This window comes from Acanthochromis polyacanthus, chromosome 4 (genome assembly GCF_021347895.1).
Source record: "Acanthochromis polyacanthus isolate Apoly-LR-REF ecotype Palm Island chromosome 4, KAUST_Apoly_ChrSc, whole genome shotgun sequence".
NCBI lineage: Eukaryota > Metazoa > Chordata > Actinopteri > Pomacentridae > Acanthochromis > Acanthochromis polyacanthus.
This window is the reverse complement of record NC_067116.1, coordinates 35,392,257-35,414,198: the sequence shown is the minus strand read 5'-3', so window position 1 is coordinate 35,414,198 and position 21,942 is coordinate 35,392,257. Positions and strand designations below refer to the sequence as shown.

At 38.5% G+C, this 21,942-nt stretch overlaps 1 protein-coding gene across 1 annotated transcript; it reads right to left on the bottom strand.

Annotated features, from left to right (window-relative positions):
- Nucleotides 1–105: 105 nt before the first annotated feature.
- LOC110967009 (UDP-N-acetylglucosamine/UDP-glucose/GDP-mannose transporter-like) lies at nt 106–19,235 on the bottom strand. The gene is made up of 12 exons (XM_022216519.2): nt 18,783–19,235; nt 18,509–18,542; nt 18,320–18,406; nt 17,408–17,475; nt 16,733–16,804; nt 16,531–16,599; nt 16,196–16,298; nt 15,426–15,518; nt 14,179–14,246; nt 13,846–13,924; nt 13,678–13,760; nt 106–1,879 (listed from the first exon to the last, which is right to left on the bottom strand). The coding sequence occupies exons 1-12, from the start codon at nt 18,890–18,892 to the stop codon at nt 1,774–1,776; spliced, it is 972 nt and encodes a 323-aa protein (XP_022072211.1). The 5' UTR covers nt 18,893–19,235; the 3' UTR covers nt 106–1,773.
- Nucleotides 19,236–21,942: the final 2,707 nt, after the last annotated feature.

The following is a 21,942-nucleotide window of genomic DNA, read 5'->3' as shown; positions in this document are numbered from 1 at the left end:
TCTAGTAATCAGTTATGTCCCAAAACAGGAGGTACGCCCGTTGTTTAGGGTGTTGCCGAATACTCTCGTATTTTGCTAGATTTTGAAATGACCCAATTGCAAGCAGAACAGCAATAAACGTCTCAAGAGACGTTTTTTTAATGTAAAAATACATCACTGTGTTTCAGCTACAAATCCATGGTTACCGTCTTTGAGATGAGATCAGCATCAACAATTCACAAGCCACTCCACCTACAAAATGAGTTAGTCTGAAAAAGTAATAAATACAAAATGACGTAGATAAAAATGTTTTTTAAAAAACAGAAATACTCATACCTGATTATTAAACATTTAAATAACCAAGTTGCAATACTTAAAAACATTTCAGGAGTGTACATTAATCTCATTCTCAACAAAGAATACAACAGGAGGTGATGCAATTTGTTTCCACCATTTTTCAGGTGCTACCTCAGTTAAAAGTGCGATAACATTAAGCGGCTTTACACTGCAGGAACTCGGGGCAGTTTATGGCCCCCTTATGTGTCTTTGTAGTTTTTTCTGTTTTGTGGGATCCAAGAGCTTCTCTAAAACAATTACAAATACTAGTTATTGGTTATTAATGAGGATGTTCAAGAGAAGACTGATACTCATAGCAGGAAAAAAATTGCGCTTGTCCTTTTCACGTATAACTTAGCAGCCTCATCTTCTCCCACTTTAACCACAATCACTCAGGAGTATCTACCCCAAAGCAGGTACTATTTTCTCCCCAAAAAACAGCACAGAATGATGCTCTATAGGGATAGTTCTTGCATTAAAAGCCTGCATAAAGATTTCCCAAAACAGCCCGCAAGTTCTTGCAGTGGAAAACAACTTATTGTGTCCAGAAAACAAAAAAATAATAAGACAAATGGATCCCCTTGTACAAATACCAAACCATACCTCCTGTTTGTTAAACCTGCATAGAGAAAACCATTTGCAGCCTTAAAGAGTCCATACTGAGCATTCTGTAATACTGAGGGAGCAAAATGTAAACTGTTATCTTAAATTTTCTCCCAAAAAGGAGGCAGCGACATCATTTAAAGCCACAATCCTTGATGGGAAGTGACAGCCCATCGCACATCCACTTTGGTTGTTTGAAGGATGAGGTTAGATTGCTGTCGTTAACGTTCATCTGTAGCAGGCTTAGAACAGTGTTTGAGGATTTAAAAAAAAAAAAAAAAAAATCTAAAGAAACGTACTGGGCTAAAGACTGAAAACAGAAAATGACAGTGTCAGTGCATCTCACTGTGCTCAGAAGGCATCGGAAGTTACATTCCTTGTAAACAGCAAAACAGAAAAGGCCATAACAAATAAGGATTGTGCCTTTAAAAAACCCAAATATTCCCATCATTCGACAGTACACACTTAAAACAGCTGACAATTCCAGCTGTTCACACCTGTGTTCAAGAAACATAATGTCACCTTAACATTTGTCTTTAAATGTTCTACGTGTCTAAATATCAAGACGTGTTTTAATATAAATAGTACTGGTTCCATGTTCCCTTGTTCTCAATACTGCCAAGTACAGTATCAAAATATGAATATTTAGAGAGAAAACACCATCTAAAAATCAACCTACAATCCCTCTGGAGGGTTTCGTAACCATGGCAGCAGCAGGAGAGGCATGGTGATGGCGTGGCTCTGAGCCCACCAATCCAACGCCTTTGCTGCTAAAAAACTCCATAAATAAAAGTCGTACTAAAAATAGAATTTTTCCTGTTTGTCAGCGTAAAAAATAATAAAATCCAGTGTCTGTCATACAACCACTTTGCCCTTGATGTCCAGCTTGGTGTTTTCACTCGCTTTGCTGGACTGCTCCTCCGTGAGAGTGATGTACGAGTACACCAGGCTGCCAGCAATACTGCAACAACACAGAGAGAGCAAAAGTGAGATCTAAAACTTGGTTTAAATATTTAAAATGCTGTACAAATGGGGTTTTCAACATCAGGTGTTCATAGATTCCTCTCAAGATAAAGAAAACGTTTGATAAGTTGCGTGTCAAAACAGCCATAAGGTGGACATGTCACGGCGCATCATGAGCTGTAAAACTGGTGTATTTCCCAACAAGATCCAGCATGTATGTCTGAATTCCTGTGGGGCTGTGACACATTAATGTCAGTAATATCTGTGTCAACATCGACATTTCCGTTTTTTACCAGAGGCAAACCTAACAGTCTCAGTTGCAGGTCACATCGAGGAAACAAGAACAATCCTCAGGCTCACAGGTCACCGCTGTGACTCCAAGAGTATGAAGGTATTTAAGGTGCAAAATGTTTGAGCACCTGTAACATCGAATTGTATTTGTGGGAAGAAAAAAAATCGACATGTACAAGAAATTATTTTACAAGTACACAACTCAGAGTGTGGGAAATCATATTTGCTGATACACATACAAATTCAATGTACACAACTACAAATTCGATGTTACAGGTGCTCAAACATTTTGCACCTGAAATACCTCCATACAAGAGCCCTGAGGAGAGCAAATGACATTACAGCTTCTGCTTCTGAAGCTGAGGGGAATGTTCTTGGTTACGAATCTATCTAGAAACCAGAAAGCAGTCAGAGAGTGCACTACTCTGCCAGGGCTGCTCAGTTCACAAAAACGTCAGAGTTTAGACACATTAAACTCTGACGTTTTTGTGATATTTTGGACAACCTATGACGTTTTTTTCAAAGTTGTTTTTTAGGACCTTTTGTTGGTTTTATTCAAAAGATAAGTAGAGAGGAAAACAAGGAAGTAGTAAAGACCTGCAGTAAAGGGCCATGAGTCCTGTCTGTGAGTTGCCCTCTCAACCACTTGAGCGACATGTACACCTTTTTTCCACTTGTTGGACAACATATTAAATTCTGACTATTTTTTAAATCAAATATTTGGACGACATACTAAATTATGATTTTTTTTCTCCACATTTTAGACGACATACTAAACTATGATGTTTTGGATGACACACTAAACTACGACATCTTTGTCACAATTTGAACGACTTACTAAACTATGACATTTTTTTCCAAATTTTGAATGAAAAACCAAACTGAGATTTTTGTGATATTTTAGACAACATACTAAACTATGACGTTTTTGTCACGTTTTAGACGACATAGTAAACTGACGTTTTGGTCAGATTTTGGATGGCATACTAAACTGACATTTTTGGTCACATTTTGGACGATATACTAAACTATGACAATTTGGTCACATTTTAGATGGCATACTAAACTATGACGTTTTTCCCACATTTTGGCCGACATGCTAAAATATGACTTTTTCCTACATTTTGGACGACATACTAAACTATGACGTTTTTGTCACATTTTGGACGACATACTAAACTATGACGTTTTTGTCACATTTTGGACGGCATACTAAAACTGACGTTTTGGTCACATTTTGGACGACATACTAAACTAGGACTTTTTTCCCACATTTTGGACAACATACTAAACTATGATGTTTTTTTTCCACATTTTGGACGACATGACTAAACTGACGTTTTTCCAACATTTTGGACAACATACTAAACTATGACATTTGTCACATTTTAGACGACATACTGAACTATGACATTTTGGTCACATTTTGGACGACATACTAAACTATGATGAAATAATGTAAAGTAGGCTGTGAAAAACACTGTGGTAAGGTTTTATTTGAAAAAAAAAAAATCATGAATTTTGTCCAAAAATAAAACGCCATAGTATACGATGTTGAAAAAAATCATATTTTTTTCAACATGTCGTAAAAACATGCCATATGATGAAATAATGTAAAGTAGGCTGAGAAAAACACTGTGGTAAGGTTTTCTTAGAAAAAAAAAATCATCATGAATTTTTTCCCCCCCAAAAAAATGCCATAGTATACTATGTCGAAAAAATGGGATTTTTTCAACATGTCGTAAATGCATGCCATATGATAAAATAATAGGCCGTAAAAAACTATGACGTTTTTGTCCATTTTCGGACAAAAAAATGACATTTTTTGTGCATTTTCGGACGACATGCTAAACTATTACGTTTTATGTCCATTTTCGGACGACTTATTAAACTATGACGTTTTTGTTCATTTTCGGACAACATATTAAACTATGATGTTTTATTTCCACATTTTGGACGACATACTAAACTATTACGTTTTATTTCCACATTTTTGGATGACATTCTAAAACTATGACGTTTTCGTCACATTTCGGACGACATACTAAACTATGACATTTTGGCACATTTTGGACGAAATACTAAACTATGACTTTTTATTTCCACATTCTGAACGACATACTAAACTGTGACTTTTTTCCCCCCACATTTTGGATTACATGCTTAACTATGACGTTTTAATGACATTTTCGACGAAATGCTAAACTATGACGTTGTTGTCATATTTTAGATGACTGTTATGGCCACAGGCATCTGTGTGCCGTCTCGTTTCTGGGTGTTTTTCTGCTGGCTTTTTGTGTGGGGAGATTTGCATGTGTGGGTTAAGTTGTGGCTGCTTCCAGAGTCTCTCCAGGAACCCCAGCTGCAGCCATTCCAACTCATGAGTCAGGAGTTGACGACCTGCACTGCAGACCTGTTCTGCCCACCTTCCGACCTTCCTGATTGGGCCACCCTCCAGCTCCCCTCCACCTCGAACCAATTGGACACAGCCATCACCATACCTGCAGACTATATATCTGCCACCATGTTGTTAGTCTGGCCGGCTGGTATCTGTGACCAGTCCGCCCTGGTGCCTCTCGGTGTGTGATAATTTATATTTTGGTGCGTTTCCGTCTGTAGGTACATTTGTTACTGGTAAGGGGGATTGCTGATGTACAGATGCTTGGCTAAGGAGTTCAGTTACTTGGTTTTGGGTTTAGATAGTTTAGAAACTGTGTTAGCCCTCGTTTACTTCTGGTCTTTCATTTAGCAACACTCACCAGTCTTGTGTTCTTTACTATCACTATTATGTTCCATTTGCCACTCAGCAATAAATTCATGTAACTTAACCAATAACACTCTGGTTATTTTGTTACATCCAGCCACTGACTAGACGTTGGATCATAACATGACATAATAAACTATGACGTTTTTGTGATATTTTAGTTGACATACTTAACTATAATGTTTTGGTCACATTTTGGACAACACACCAAACCATGTCGTTTTGGTCACATTTTGGACGACATACGAAACTGACATTTTTTTTCTACATTTTGGACGACATAGTAAACTATGACGTTTTTTTCCACATTTGGGACGACATACTAAAGTATGACGTTTTGGTCACATTTTGGACGATATACTACGACTGACGTTTTTGTCACATTGTTGACGACATACTAAAGTATGACTTTTTTGTCATATTTTCGACGACATACTAAACTATGATGTTTTGGTCACATTTTGGACGACATACTAAACTCACGTTTTTTTTTTCCATATTTGGGATGACATACTAAAACTATGACGAGCCCTCAGTAGATGGCAGAACCACGCCCAATGGCCCTATCATTCAAATATGTGTGGCTTATAAATGCACTTGGTGTATGTAGGGAATGACCTTGACCTTGATCTGCTGACCTCTAACTCCACAACTGAGCAGGGGACCTTAGACCGATCTTCAGTGCCAAGTTTGATTATCCTGGCTTCTGCACTTGCAGAGATATCTGAACGGACATACACACACACACACATACTTACCCAGCCAGCCAGATACCGAAGCAAATGCAGTAACCCCGCTGACGTACACGTCAGGCGTGGTTAACTATGACGTTTTTTTTTTTCTACATTTTGGACAACTTACTAAACTATGACTTTTTTTCCCACATTTTGGACAACATACTAAACTATGACGTTTTTGTCAAATTTTGGACGACATACGAAACAATGATGTTTTTGTCACATTTGGGACGACATACTAAACTATGATGTTTTGGTCACATTTTGAACGGCATACTATGATTGATGTTTTTGTCACATTTTGGACAGCATACTAAAACTATGACGTTTTTGTCACATTTTGGACGGCATACTAAAACTGACGTTTTGGTCACATTTTGGACGACATACTAAACTAGGACTTTTTTCCCAAATTTTGGACGACATACTAAACTATGACGTTTTTTTTTCCACATTTTGGACGACATGACTAAACTGACGTTTTTCCAACATTTTGGACAACATACTAAACTATGACGTTTCTGTCGTATTTTGGTCGACATACTAAACTATGACGTTTGTCACACTTTAGACGACATACTGAACTATGACATTTTGGTCACATTTTGGACGACATACTAAACTATGATGAAATAATGTAAAGTAGGCTGTGAAAAACACTGTGGTAAGGTTTTATTTGAAAAAAAAAAAAATCATGAATTTTGTCCAAAAATAAAACGCCATAGTGTACGACGTTGAAAAAAATCATATTTTTTTCAACATGTCGTAAAAACATGCCATATGATGAAATAATGTAAAGTAGGCTGAGAAAAACACTGTGGTAAGGTTTTCTTAGAAAAAAAAAATCATCATGAATTTCCCCCCCCTCAAAAATGCCATAGTATACTATGTCGAAAAAATGGGATTTTTTCAACATGTCGTAAATGCATGCCATATGATAAAATAATAGGCCGTAAAAAACTATGACGTTTTTGTCCATTTTCGGACAAAAAAATGACATTTTTTGTGCATTTTCGGACGCTATACTAAACAATGATGTTTTTGTCCATTTTCGGACAAAGAATGACATTTTTTCCATTTTCGGACGACATGCTAAACTATTACGTTTTATGTCCATTTTCGGACAACATATTAAACTATGATGTTTTATTTCCACATTTTGGACGACATACTAAACTATTACGTTTTATTTCCACATTTTTGGATGACATTCTAAAACTATGACGTTTTCGTCACATTTTGGACGACATACTAAACTATGACATTTTGGCACATTTTGGATGACATACTGAACTATGACTTTTTATTTCCACATTCTGAACGACATACTAAACTATGACTTTTTTTCCCCCCACATTTTGGATTACATGCTTAACTATGACGTTTTAATGACATTTTCGACGAAATGCTAAACTATGACGTTGTTGTCATATTTTAGATGACTGTTATGGCCACAGGCATCTGTGTGCCGTCTCGTTTCTGGGTGTTTTTCTGCTGGCTTTTTGTGTGGGGAGATTGCATGTGTGGGTTAAGTTGTGGCTGCTTCCAGAGTCTCTCCAGGAACCCCAGCTGCAGCCATTCCAACTCATGAGTCAGGAGTTGACGACCTGCACTGCAGACCTGTTCTGCCCACCTTCCGACCTTCCTGATTGGGCCACCCTCCAGCTCCCCTCCACCTCGAACCAATTGGACACAGCCATCACCATACCTGCAGACTATATATCTGCCACCATGTTGTTAGTCTGGCCGGCTGGTATCTGTGACCAGTCCGCCCTGGTGCCTCTCGGTGTGTGATAATTTATATTTTGGTGCATTTCCGTCTGTAGGTACATTTGTTACTGGTAAGGGGGATTGTTGATGTACAGATGCTTGGCTAAGGAGTTCAATTACTTGGTTTTGGGTTTAGATAGTTTAGAAACTGTGTTAGCCCTCGTTTACTTCTGGTCTTTCATTTAGCAACACTCACCAGTCTTGTGTTCTTTACTATCACTATTATGTTCCATTTGCCACTCAGCAATAAATTCATGTAACTTAACCAATAACACTCTGGTTATTTTGTTACATCTAGCCACTGACTAGACGTTGGATCATAACATGACATAATAAACTATGACGTTTTTGTGATATTTTAGTTGACATACTTAACTATAATGTTTTGGTCACATTTTGGACAACACACCAAACCATGTCGTTTTGGTCACATTTTGGACGACATACGAAACTGACATTTTTTTTCTACATTTTGGACGACATAGTAAACTATGACGTTTTTTTCCACATTTGGGACGACATACTAAAGTATGACGTTTTGGTCACATTTTGGACGATATACTACGACTGACGTTTTTGTCACATTTTGGACGACATACTAAACTATGACATTTTGGTCACATTGTTGACGACATACTAAAGTATGACTTTTTTTGTCATATTTTCGACGACATACTAAACTATGATGTTTTGGTCACATTTTGGACGACATACTAAACTCACGTTTTTTTTTTCCATATTTGGGATGACATACTAAACTATGACGAGCCCTCAGTAGATGGCAGAACCATGCCCAATGGCCCTATCATTCAAATATGTGTGGCTTATAAATGCACTTGGTGTATGTAGGGAATGACCTTGACCTTGATCTGCTGACCTCTAACTCCACAACTGAGCAGGGGACCTTAGACCGATCTTCAGTGCCAAGTTTGATTATCCTGGCTTCTGCACTTGCAGAGATATCTGAACGGACATACACACACACACACATACTTACCCAGCCAGCCAGATACCGAAGCAAATGCAGTAACCCCGCTGACGTACACGTCAGGCGTGGTTAACTATGACGTTTTTTTTTCTACATTTTGGACAACTTACTAAACTATGACTTTTTTTCCCACATTTTGGACAACATACTAAACTATGACGTTTTTGTCAAATTTTGGACGACATACGAAACGATGTTTTTGTCACATTTGGGACGACATACTAAACTATGATGTTTTGGTCACATTTTGAACGGCATACTATGATTGATGTTTTTGTCACATTTTGGACAGCATACTAAAACTATGACGTTTTTGTCACATTTTGGATGGCATACTAAAACTGACGTTTTGGTCACATTTTGGACGACATACTAAACTAGGACTTTTTTCCCACATTTTGGATGACATACTAAACTATGACGTTTTTTCCCAAATTTTGGACGACATACTAAACTATGATGTTTTTTCCCCACATTTTTGACGACATACTAAACTATGACGTTTTGGTCACATTTTGGACGACATACTGAACTATGATGTTTTGGTCACATTTTGGATGACATACTACGGCTATGACGTTTTGGTCAAATTTTGGACGACATACTCAACTATGATGTTTTGGTCACATTTTGGATGACATACTACGGCTATGACGTTTTTGTCATATTTTGGACGACATACTAAAGTATGACGTTTTGGTCACATTTTGGACGATATACTACGACTGACATTTTTGTCACATTTTGGACGACATACTAAACTATGACATTTTGGTCACATTGTTGATGACATACTAAAGTATGACTTTTTTGTCATATTTTCGACGACATACTAAACTATGATGTTTTGGTCACATTTTGGACGACATACTAAACTCACGTTTTTTTTTTCCACATTTGGGATGACATACTAAACTATGACGAGCCCTCAGTAGATGGCAGAACCACGCCCAATGGCCCTATCATTCAAATATGTGTGGCTTATAAATGCACTTGGTGTATGTAGGGAATGACCTTGACCTTGATCTGCTGACCTCTAACTCCACAACTGAGCAGGGGACCTTAGACCGATCTTCAGTGCCAAGTTTGATTATCCTGGCTTCTGCACTTGCAGAGACATCTGAACGGACATACACACACACACACATACTTACCCAGCCAGCCAGATACCGAAGCAAATGCAGTAACCCCGCTGACGTACACGTCAGGCGTGGTTAACTATGACGTTTTTTTTTCTACATTTTGGACAACTTACTAAACTATGACTTTTTTTTCCCACATTTTGGACAACATACTAAACTATGACGTTTTTGTCAAATTTTGGACGACATACGAAACAATGATGTTTTTGTCACATTTGGGACGACATACTAAACTATGATGTTTTGGTCACATTTTGAACGGCATACTATGATGTTTTTGTCACATTTTGGACAGCATACTAAAACTATGACGTTTTTGTCACATTTTGGACGGCATACTAAAACTGACGTTTTGGTCACATTTTGGACGACATACTAAACTAGGACTTTTTTCCCACATTTTGGATGACATACTAAACTATGACGTTTTGGTCACATTTTGGACGACATACTGAACTATAATGTTTTGGTCACATTTTGGATGACATACTACGGCTATGACGTTTTGGTCAAATTTTGGACGACATACTCAACTATGATGTTTTGGTCACATTTTGGATGACATACTACGGCTATGACGTTTTTGTCATATTTTGGACGACATACTAAACTATGACAATTTGGTCACATTTTGGATGACATACTAAACTGACGTTTTTTTCCCCACATTTTGGACGACATACTATGACATTTTATTTCCACATTTTGGATGGCATACTAAACTATGACGTTTTCCCCACATTTTGGATGACATACTAAACTATGATGCGTTTCCCCACATTTTGGACGACATACTAAACTATGACTTTTTCCCCACATTTTGGACAACATACTAAACTATGACATTATATTTTCCCATATTTTTGACGACATACTGCACTATGACGTTTTATTTCCCCACATTTTGGACGACATACTAAAGTATGATGTTTTTGTCACATTTTGGACGACATACTAAACTATGATGTGTTTCCCCACATTTTGGACGACATACTAAACTATGACGTTTTATTTCCACATTTTGGACGACATACTAAACTATGACGTTTTATTTCCTCTTTTTGGACGACATACTAAACTATGACTTTTTTTCCACATTTGGGACGACATACTAAACTATGATGTTTTTGTCACATTTTGGACGACATAAGAAACGATGCAGTTTTTTTCCACATTTTGGACGACATACTAAACTATGACATTTCTTCCCACATCTTGGACGGCATACTAAACTATGACGTTTTTTCCACATTTTGGACGACATACTAAACTATGACGTTTTTCCCCACATTTTGGACAACATACTAAACTATGATGTTTTTCCCCACATTTGGGACGACATACTGAAGTATGCCGTTTTTGTCAAATTTTGGACGACATACGAAACTATGACGTTTTTTAACACATTTTGGACGACATACTAAACTGACGTTTCTTTTCCCACATTTGGGACGACATACTAAACTATGACGCATTTCTTTTCTACATTTTGGATGACTTACTAAACTATGACTTTTTTCCCACATTTTGGACAACATACTAAACTATGACTTTTTTTGACATTTTGGACGACATACTAAACTATGACATTTTTCCCCACATTTCGGACGACATCCGAAACTATGACGTTTTTGTCATATTTTAGACGACATACTAAACTATGGCATTTTGGTCACATTTTGGACGACATACTAAACTATGACGTTTTATTTCCCCACATTTTGGACGACATACTAAACTATGACGTTTCTTCCACACATTTTGGATGACATACTAAACTGTGATGTTTTTTCCCACATTTTGGATGACATACTAAACTATGAGGGTTTTTATTCCTACGTTTTGGACGGCATACTAAACTATGATGTTTTTTTCCCATATTTTGGACGACATACTAAACTATGACGTTGTTGTCACATTTTGGATGACATCCAATGACGCTTTTTTCCAAGTTGTTTTTTGGGCCCTTTTGTTGATTTTATTCAATTGGTAAGTAAAGAGGAAGACAGAGAAGCCCTGCAGTCAAAGGCCATGAGCTGGAATCGAACCCGCATCCCTGAGAGTTCTGTTTACCAGTCGCCCTCCCAACCAGCTGAGCTACCTGCGCACGTGTTGTCCACCTGCTGGACAACACACCAAACTATGACCTTTTTTTAAATTCAGTTTGGACAACATACTAAACTACATCTGAAAATTAACTTAATGAAAGAAAATGGTTCCATGCTGTTGCTGTCTAGCAAAGGATGTGTATCAACTTAGAAGCAGCTGGAATGGAGACAAGCTATTCAGTCTTTCCTGAAGAAAGGAGTGAAGGACAGAAAGGTGAACTTGTGTTCGAAATTAGGCTGACGACTGAATGTAAATAAAGGCTTTGTGAAACATCAGGAGCTTCACCTTTGTCTGTTTGACCCAAATATGTAGCGGGCGGCAGGAACTGATGGGACTCAGGAACACCTCACAGTTTAATCAATTTTTCCTTGTATGATTTCCAACTGATAAGTTAGTCAATTTGTAATAGGATCGCAATCATGTGATCGCCCGCAGACAACTGACAGTGTTCACCTTATGGTTACAGGGATGCCATGCTGGTAGCTGTATCTTGCAATGGGAAATCCTTAAAGCCGTGTATCCAGACTGTAAGCCACATCACTGAAAATTTAATGAGGTGGTCCTTATGCCATTTATGACTTCCCCTTAAAATTTCATCCAAATCTTTTCATCCAAAAATTTTGAATAGTGTTTCAGACAGACAGACAGACGCAGATTGTCACCTAACTCCACCATTCCTTGGCGGAGTAATTATTGCACAATTTAAAAAATTAAATCAATGATACTGCTGTAAACATAATTCATTCTGAGTAGATGCATCATATTCCATAGCAATCTATTCAATACCTTTCAAGATATTTCACTTAAAAACACCAATGTTAAACTTTGGTTTGTGTATTGTCTGTATTTGAAATGATTCCGACAATCAATTCTAGTTCTTTATACTTCTAGATAATGATTCTCTGAAGGTGGACAGTTCAAGGTTGCATGACTGTAAAATCTTGGTTTTACACATTACTACGTGCCTGTGCACAAGTAATAATAATCTGGTGGTATTTTTTATATATATATATATATATATATATATATATATATATATAAAAACGTACATATGTGTATTGTTTGCACTTTATTAATCCCAATTCTGCTAGTCAATTCTGGATCTCAACAATTCTTGACTCTTTGAGAGGAGGCAGCTTAGAACAGTGAAATCCTGCCTTTACATTATCACAGCCTGAGTGCACATTCTCCCTCTAAAAAGTTGCTGACATAGATTAATGGGTTTGTTATGGAAGCGAGTCCCTCCTAGTGTGTGAGAGATCAAAGTAACAGCAGGTTGTCACAGTTAAAGTAAAGTATTGCTACGAGAGGTAATAAAGTTAATCCGTAACAAGCTTTGATAAGCATAACATTTAATGAAAGGTTGGTTGTTTGCCGTCACAGAAGAGAAATCAAGAATCTGTTCATGTTTCTGCAATGTCCAACTGCATTCCTTAAAGCAGAGTTGACTGAATCGCAGTTCACCACAGATAAATAGTAAGAGAAGAAACACAGATCTACATAAAGAAATCAGTGGTTTCATCTCTGGTTTCTTGCACATTTTTGTATTTAGTCAAACTACTTTACTGGAGCAGAGTCCATTATTTTCCAAGTAAAGTGTTTTGTAGTGTTTGCTAAGTTGAGGTGATTGTTACAAGATAATCACACTATTTGTGATGTTTAACTGCTAATTAAGCAACTCCGCAGCAATGAGTAGGTTCACTGAAAATAATGCTAGGCTCAAGAATTATAAGACAAATGCATTATGAGACAGAAAGATGTGCAGTTATTCAACTTGCATGAATATGGCACAGATAGATAGCAGCAGATATACAGCAGCTGTTGTTCAGTAACTATCAATTATATTATTAAATGGTTCCTTTGGAATTGATTCTTGATGCCCAACCCTACTAAAGGTGGCACTTGACAGTAAGTAGGACAAGCATCTAGGACGAACTGTCTGTGAATCATTAATGTACTAACATGATGTTCACACTCGGCTGCTAAAAAACATACCTGATGTTCAACCCTATGAAGTTAGTCCAAGAAAAAATGTAGTCTCCACTGAACACCATCCCAATGTATGTCACCAGGACATTCTGCAGAACGGAGAGAACATTCATGAAGCTGAGCGGTTTCTGGTTTTGTGTGTGTAACTGTTATTTCACTTAACGTTCTGCTCACCTTGATGCATCCCACGATCGTAGTTGTTAAAGCGGAGTTGTATTGCGTACAGAGCACAGTGGAATACATCAGAACAAACCTGCCCAAGAAAATGTTATCACAGTAAGCATGACACGACACTTGTTCGAGCATGAAATCAGATTTCACAACGATAACGCAACACTGTAGACAAACGGTCTTTGTGAGCCTCAGTCAGCAGAGCAGTGGCCAAGAATGTCATTACTGATACCACAGTAATGACATTTGGATTGGTTTATTCCAGAAGTTGTGCACAAACAAATTCTTGCTTGTACACGCATGCATTCCACAATTAAGCTTTGGCCTGTGTCTTACCCCATGATACAAGAGAGGATAAACTGGGAGAGGAAAAGCGCATCCGACCAACCATCATATTCCACAGCCTGAAAGGCGAAGCACAGTGGAAGAAGCAGTGAAAACACACACATACACATTTAAAGCATACAGGGGGAAAAAAGGGCTAAACTGACAATGGGATGGTAAAAATAATTGGTTTGGCAAAAACCTAAAATTCAGGATTCCTTCACATTGTCCATGTCAAAATTCTACACATTTTCTGACTTTTTGTGACCATATTAGTTTATCCACTGATGACAATCCATGCAATCAGTAATCATAATAGTATTGTGTGAACTTTACTGACAAATTCATCTCTGCAAAACTCTTCAAAGTTCAGACGAGCTGATTATTTGAGATGCTGTGTATATACTCAGTTCAAAGATGGCCCACGTAATTTGGTACAGTCTAAGGCTCTGTGGGCAGCTGTTTTGCAGGCTGTGATGTACTGGCAGCTCTGTGCAGGAGTCAGTCCTATGCCACATTTCCTGCCTCACTTTCACAGCATTAAGCTCGCTCTGGCCTGGACTTTTTCGCACTGAGGTAAACGTTTCAACTGCCTGCGCCAAACGCCATGACAAACACTCCGCTTGTATGATTAAGTTATTTTTAGAATTTCTGGATTTTAGCATGGGGTAGCAATGTGGAAACATTAATACTTTGCCATTTTCCAGACCTAGAAACTACCAAAATCAAATTCCATACTGCGTAGGAACTCTGAGTCATTGCTTGTGTGTCGGTTCAGTGGAAGAAAGGAAATGAGGGGAGTTAACTAAGCGCTGAAGAGTTTTCGGGAGTAGAGGCTGAGTTGACCAGCGACACAAATCACTCCTCAGATCTGCAAATCCAACATTGAGTTTGCAATAGCTTTAAAAATGTAACAGCTGGTGTCTCTCCTGCGATTATTCAGTCAAGGGCAGTTGTAGGCACAGCTGTAATAACTCTACGAGGTGCATAATAGCATCTTTGTGCCTTTCTGGCTGCTGGGCCCCAGCTGGGCAAACCAAAAGGTCTCTGCCAGCAGTGACCAACAGCACACGCCCAGCCTTACACATATGTGCACCCACTTTAATTTAGGATTAAACCCTGCAATAACTGATCAGCACTGAGCCTACAAACTCCCTACAGGGCTTTAACTTGAAGGTTCAGCCATAAGAACAGCCACAAATAGAGACACTTAGAGGTTTCAATAGAGAGAAGAGGAACAGAAGAGTCAAACAGCTCACCTTCTGCATATCTCCAGTCACATGAGCCAACAGCAGAGTAGGAATGATCATAAATAATGCATTATAATACAATAATCCATATTTCCCTAACTCCTGTAAAAAAAAAGAGAGAAAAGGAACAGAGAAACAGATAGGAAGGGAACATTAAAAAAGCACAGCCAGAACAGAGAGTTATTCACTAGTGTTTCAGTGCATTCCTCACTAACTAGCATACAGATGTCAAGCATGGCCAGCCCCCTGCACTACCTAGAAACTCTTGTTGGCCTTCGTCTGATTCCGTTTCACGTCTTTCATTCCCTCACGATGTCACTCACACACTCCCTTCTGTCTCCCTCAGGATTAGCAGATGGTGCTCTACAGACATCATAGACTAAATATGGACCCCGTTTTGCCTCTGCTGAAACATGAGAGCCGAGCAGTCTGCTCATGTGACATGAAAAACACATAAAACAAGCTACAAAAAATTTGCAACTGTTGTTAAAACTACACTTTAAAATTGTTTAAAGGCATTAGTAAATCAGCACCCCATTGTTTTAGAATACGCTAGAGTCAAATTCTACTTTTTCTACAAAAACACATTTACATACTGCTAATTAAATCAGTCAGTAGGGAGTGAAAGGAACCAACTCAAGGTATTTGGCACACTGAGTTCCTTTAAAGCAGAAGCTGAAGGACAGTTTGAGTTCTCTACATTCACAAACATCAGCTCAATGCCAAAAAAAGCCCCTACCCAACAATGGTCACATTCATCAGATGGTGCTGCCACATACCTTTGCATCTAATTTTTGTTTCACATAGGCTCCATTGGCAGCAGTCAGAACATCATTCATGAGTATGAATACGTAGCCTTGGAGGTCAAAGGACAAGTCAGCACTATGAACAGAGAAAACGGAGAAAGTGTCAAGAAAGTAAGTGTTCCGTCACTGACAATTTAACTTTAGGCCTGCTGTGATTTAGCAGAGCTTCTTTGACTACAGCTGTACAACATGACCTGAAGACAACATCAGGTAAGTATGGACATATATCAGCACAAGGCTGTGCTTCATAAGTGAAGGTAATTCTGGGCTGGTCAACAACTGAAACACCTGGATGCAGCAGAACTTACCTTGCAGCGATAAACGCCCCAAGGATCATTGTAAATACTGTCAGTTGTACTGGCCTGGAGAACTTCTTCCTGCCACAGGTCAAACACAGGAACAATGAAATTCAATCTGACTGCTCTGAGCTGTGAATAAAAACCACTGTACAAAGAGACATTCTTGGTATCACAAAAAAATGACTATGACAAGTGTTAAATGGAGTCTTACTTGAGCAGAAATCCCTCAGCCAGCATCGTGAATAAGATGGAGAACCTCCTGAGGACAGTAAACATCGGCAGACTGGTGGTAGAGGACATAAATCCAGATATAAAATTATCAATAAAAACATCCATGGCAATAAAGTTCAGCATCCTCTTTGGTCAATGAATAAACCCTTAAAATTCATCTCTGTGTATCAAAGTTACATATTGAGAAGTTTTTCCATAAAAAAAAAACCTTTGTGCCTAAGAATGGCTTAAATTGTAACTTGATTCTTGCCTCAATTTCCACTCACCTTTCCCTACTCGCTGCAGCTCAAGGACACCTGATCATCTACAACTCTACTTGAACAATGTAAAACTACTCAGTGATACACAATAGCAAGCTGCATTAATAAAGTAATCCAGTCATACATGTTGGAAACAGAACGTGATGCTGAAGAATAATATTATGGAAAGCCTCTTCCTTCAAGTCAATGAGTTAGAATCTCTGGGTGTTACATGTAAAACCCTGTCTGTGTTTCTGAGACTATCACTGGTAGACGGTAATTTCAAGGGTAAAATGCAGCAATTTTGCTCATGTATGTTCTCTGGCATTTAATAAACTCCAAATGGACATGCTGACAAGCAAAAAAAACAGGGAGGGTCTTCAAATGTCTAAATGATTTATAGACATGAAACTTACTTCAGCCTTTTGGTTCCAAAGAGACCAGTGATTTGATTTCCCACATAAAGGAGAGGTAGAGGAAACGTCTACAAAACATAAAAATGCATTAACATTTTGGCGAGAGAGAACAACGCAAACATTATATCACGGATTATTTAGAGAGGAAACATTAAATCAATCAGCTGATTGACAGAAATTTGACAGCAGCTAAGATGGGGCCGCACGTATTTTATTGCCAACTATTTTAATCATTGCTCAAATAGTTGTTTAGTCTGTAAAATGTCATAAAGTGAAAAATGTTTATCAGTGTTTACCAGAGCCCAAGATGGTGTCCTCAAATGCAGTGTTTTGTCTACAACCCAAAGACACTCAGCTTACAGAGTAGCAAAGAAACTAGACAATATTTGAATAAAAGAATCTGAAATCTGAGAATTTAGACTTTGTTTTCTATTAAAGAAGACTTGATCATTTATCACAATAGTTAGAGCTTAATTTCATAGCTTACTACTAATCCACTAGTCTTTGCCCCTCTGCTGGCAGCATTCATTAAAATTTGAGGCTTAAAAACGCTTGTTTCATTGTTTAGTCTAATAGAATGAACATATTTGATAAATGAGCAGTACAATAAAACATCTAAAGACCTCAGAAAGGCCTCCGGAAATCTGTGATCACCATTTCCCAGTCAAAATACAGACAGGTATGTCTCACTTTTAGAGCTGCAACCTAGTAAAAATAATCAACAACTATCAAGATAATCGATTACTATGTTTGAGTAAATTTTAAAGTAGAACTCATCTGTTTCCAGCTTCTTAAAATTGACTGCAAACAGAACACATTTCTACGATGTGGACATTTAAGGACATCATGTTGGACTAATTTCACCATTATATGACATTTTCTAGACCAGACAACTGTCGATCATCTCCTCACCTTGCGAGGTATGCTCTCATCAAAGTCAGGGAAGCTGATCACCCTCGCAGCCTTGCCCACCCACAGCACAACCACTGTGGCCAACATCTGCACACAGCAACAAATTAGTACAACTGCTCTAACCTGCATGGTTTTAAAGAAGAAAATGCGTTCAATTAATGGAAAAAGCAGGGAAGGTCTTTAACTTACTTGTCCTATTCCTACACATATTGAAGAAGGAAACCTGAAACAGCAGAGTTGAGTCGTTACAGCTCATTGCTGACCTCGAATTTATTCGCACTGGAATGTTATAACACAGCTTCATGAAATGCATCAGAAAGCGGAGCCGCCCGGGTTCTGTCTGTTTACAGCTCGCTAGCTAAAAGTTGCCGTTAAGCTAAATAGCTCCACTGCGTTCGGCTCGACACAACTTCCAGCAGCTAGCTAAGCTAACACGGTGCGAGTCTACAGTTGAAACCGTTACCTGTAGTTGGTGAGGACGCTCTTGTTCACCACGACGATCAGAAACGAGCTAAGACCGTAAAAGCCGGCGGCAAACAGCTTCACGAACAGTGTCAGAGGTTTGTCCGCCATCCCCGACAAGTTCTCATTCCTCTGTGAGTGTCGGCTCTTCCTCCCCAGCCATCATCACTCCGCTGGCTGGCTGGCTCTCGTACCGAGACACGCACGCACGCACGCACACACAAGAGGGTACGTCGACGTTTTACAACTTCTGCAGACTGAACAGCACAGAGCTTCCAACTAATTTAGGTTCAGTTAAACTTTGTTGTGTGCTGGAAATAACTTTAGAATAACGTCACATACCAATCAGACATTTTTATTTTTTTGATAAAGTGGCTGGAAACTTTAAGCAGGAGCTGGATAAAGGTTTACCTTTTCTGCAACATTACAACCCGCCCCCCGCCCATCCCCCAAAAAGACTCTTCATACATAAACCCAGGACTCGACAACACAGCACTTCCTGGTTTGAGCCGGACATGTGATCTGTTTGGTCCAATCACAAATTAGAACGTACATTCATTCATTATTTGTTAAAGCAGTGTGGTTAAAGGGGAACTTCGTTTTTTTTCAACCTGGGGTCTGTTTTCATATGTCATTTCATACATGTGAGTGATGGAGAAATGAATTTTCAACATAGCTCTAGTATTTAGCCAGACAGGCAGGCAGGCAGCCAGGCAGGCAGCTTCACAGCTCAGCTAGAGAAAAGTATGGGGCAACTTGCCCCCCCACATCAAAGTCCGCCCAAACGTGCTTTTTTCCCCACACTGACCGGCTTGGATAGTCTCAACGAGTGTCCCACAACACCAGTGGTGTTTTGGCGTGAGCTATTGCGCGATTTCGGAACGAGATTTGCTTTCTAGCGTCCTGAGATTTGGATACAGACCACAACAAAGAGCGATGGCCAGGTAATGTGGAGGTTTTCGTTCACTTCTCATCTCTTGTATGTTGTGGGACACTCGTTGAGACTATCTGAGCCGGTCAGTGTGGACAAAAAAGCAGGTTAGGGCGGACTTTGACGCGGGGGGGCAAGTTGCCCCATACTTTTCGCTAGCTGAGCTGCGAAGCTGCCTGCCTGGCTAAATACTGCAGCTATGTCGAAAATTCATTTCTCCATCACTCACATGTATGAAATGACATATGAAAACAGACCCCAGGTTGAAAAAAAACAAAGTTCCCCTTTAAGACTGCAGTTTTTGAATGTTTGCAATGTTTTTGGTACTCAAAGTATCAAGGCAACATGCAGTTTTTTTCTTTTCTGAATTGGAGAAGAAATCTTATTTTTATACTGTAAAATGTAACTTATGTGCTGCATACCTGGAATAAACTCCCACAAAACTGCAGGTGTGTTGCAACTCTAAGTTCTTTTTAATGAAGGCTGAATATTCTCTGTTTGACTGTGATTTTCATTAAATGACAAATATTTTACTCTGCACTGTAACGTTTTCTAAATTTCCGTTTTGACTTATATATTTTTTTAAACATCCAACACACATACATCTATAATTTGCCAAAATTATCACATTTTTCCCTTTCATCAGTCCTTTCATTTGAGATGTCCTTTTTCTTCTTTTTCCTCCCCTGCCCTCCTCGATCCCCTATAGTCCAGTCATTGTAGTAATTGTTTAAAGAACAGAAATATGCCTCACTTCACAAATATAATAATACCAACTCATAACTCATAAGACAAATTCCACAGTTAGTGATAATGGTAGTAAATAATAAAAGGGGGGGGGGGGCAAGAATAAACACACAAAAACAAATAAATGAAAAGCGAAAAAAAATTACCAAAAACCAGATGCAGAATGGATGACACAGAAATTCGCCATTTTAACTGATATTTAATTCTCTATAAATCTGTTTTAATTGAAAAAGAAAATGGAAAATTTTGTTGATGCTTTATGTGTAATGTTGCCTTGCTTTGTGACTGAACTGTGCTATGCAAATAAACTAATTTTGTTCAAATGAACCAATATTTTCTGGTTAAACTGATAGAAATTAATTATTGTTCTTCATTTCAATTTAAGATGATCATAGCTCAACCCCAAGTATTATTGTAAATACTGTCAGCTGGACCGGAAAACTTAGTGTCACAGGTCAAACAATGAAATTCAATCCAACTGCTCTGAGCTGTAAATAAAAGTCACTGCTACTGTACTAGAGGATAGCTTGGTATCACACTGAGCTAAAGGACAAAAAAATGACCAAGAAGAATATTACATGTGGTCCAACTTGATCAACCAGCATTATGAATAAGATGGAGAAACTCTCAAGGACAGTAAACATTTGCAGACTGTCCGTAAAGGATAAAACCTTCTAAATTTTGTGTTTTCCTTCACATAAATGAATATATTACCATCATGAATAGACGCAGAAAAGGCACAAATAGTTGCATAAAAATACATCATTATGCAGGAAATTATGTTATATGTTCAAAGTTTCCTGAGATGAGAACTCCCAGACCCCCTGCTTATTTTGTCCCTCCCAATATTCAAATGGAAACTACAGCCATGCTCTCACTAAACATTAGAAGTTTTATGGGTGCATTATTTATATTGAAAAGTAGATGTGTCACAACAGCAGTTGCATGTAACAAACAGCAGCACACATGGTGCCCTGTTTGCTATTCAGCCACAAGATGGAGGCAAAACATGCATATTTAACACATGCAGCAAAAGAAATATGTTCTCATGATCACATTTAATTTTGTCATTGTGTCAAAGAAAAGCAAACTCCAGTAATTTGGGTGTCAAGGGGTCTGCTAAAAAGCAACATAATAGATGTAATAGATTTCTATGCATTTTCAAAAAAAAAAGGTCCAAAACAAAGGCCCCTCTGATGTCAGAAATGTGAAGTCCTCTGCAAAGACAATGAAGCTGCAGATAAGGACTTCGGTCAGAACCAGCATCAGCCTATGGAGTCATTGTGGGACATCATCCAGCATCCTGACCAGTAAACTGTCCACTGTGCCAGGATAAACAGACAACACAGCAGCGTGAACCAGACACCAGGTTGAGACTGGTCTTTCTGAGAGGCTGCTGCCAAAACCTCCAAATCCTCCGGACAGCAACTAAAGATCAGAGCATCAGGTATCAGGCTGGAGGACATTATTGTTCACATGGTCA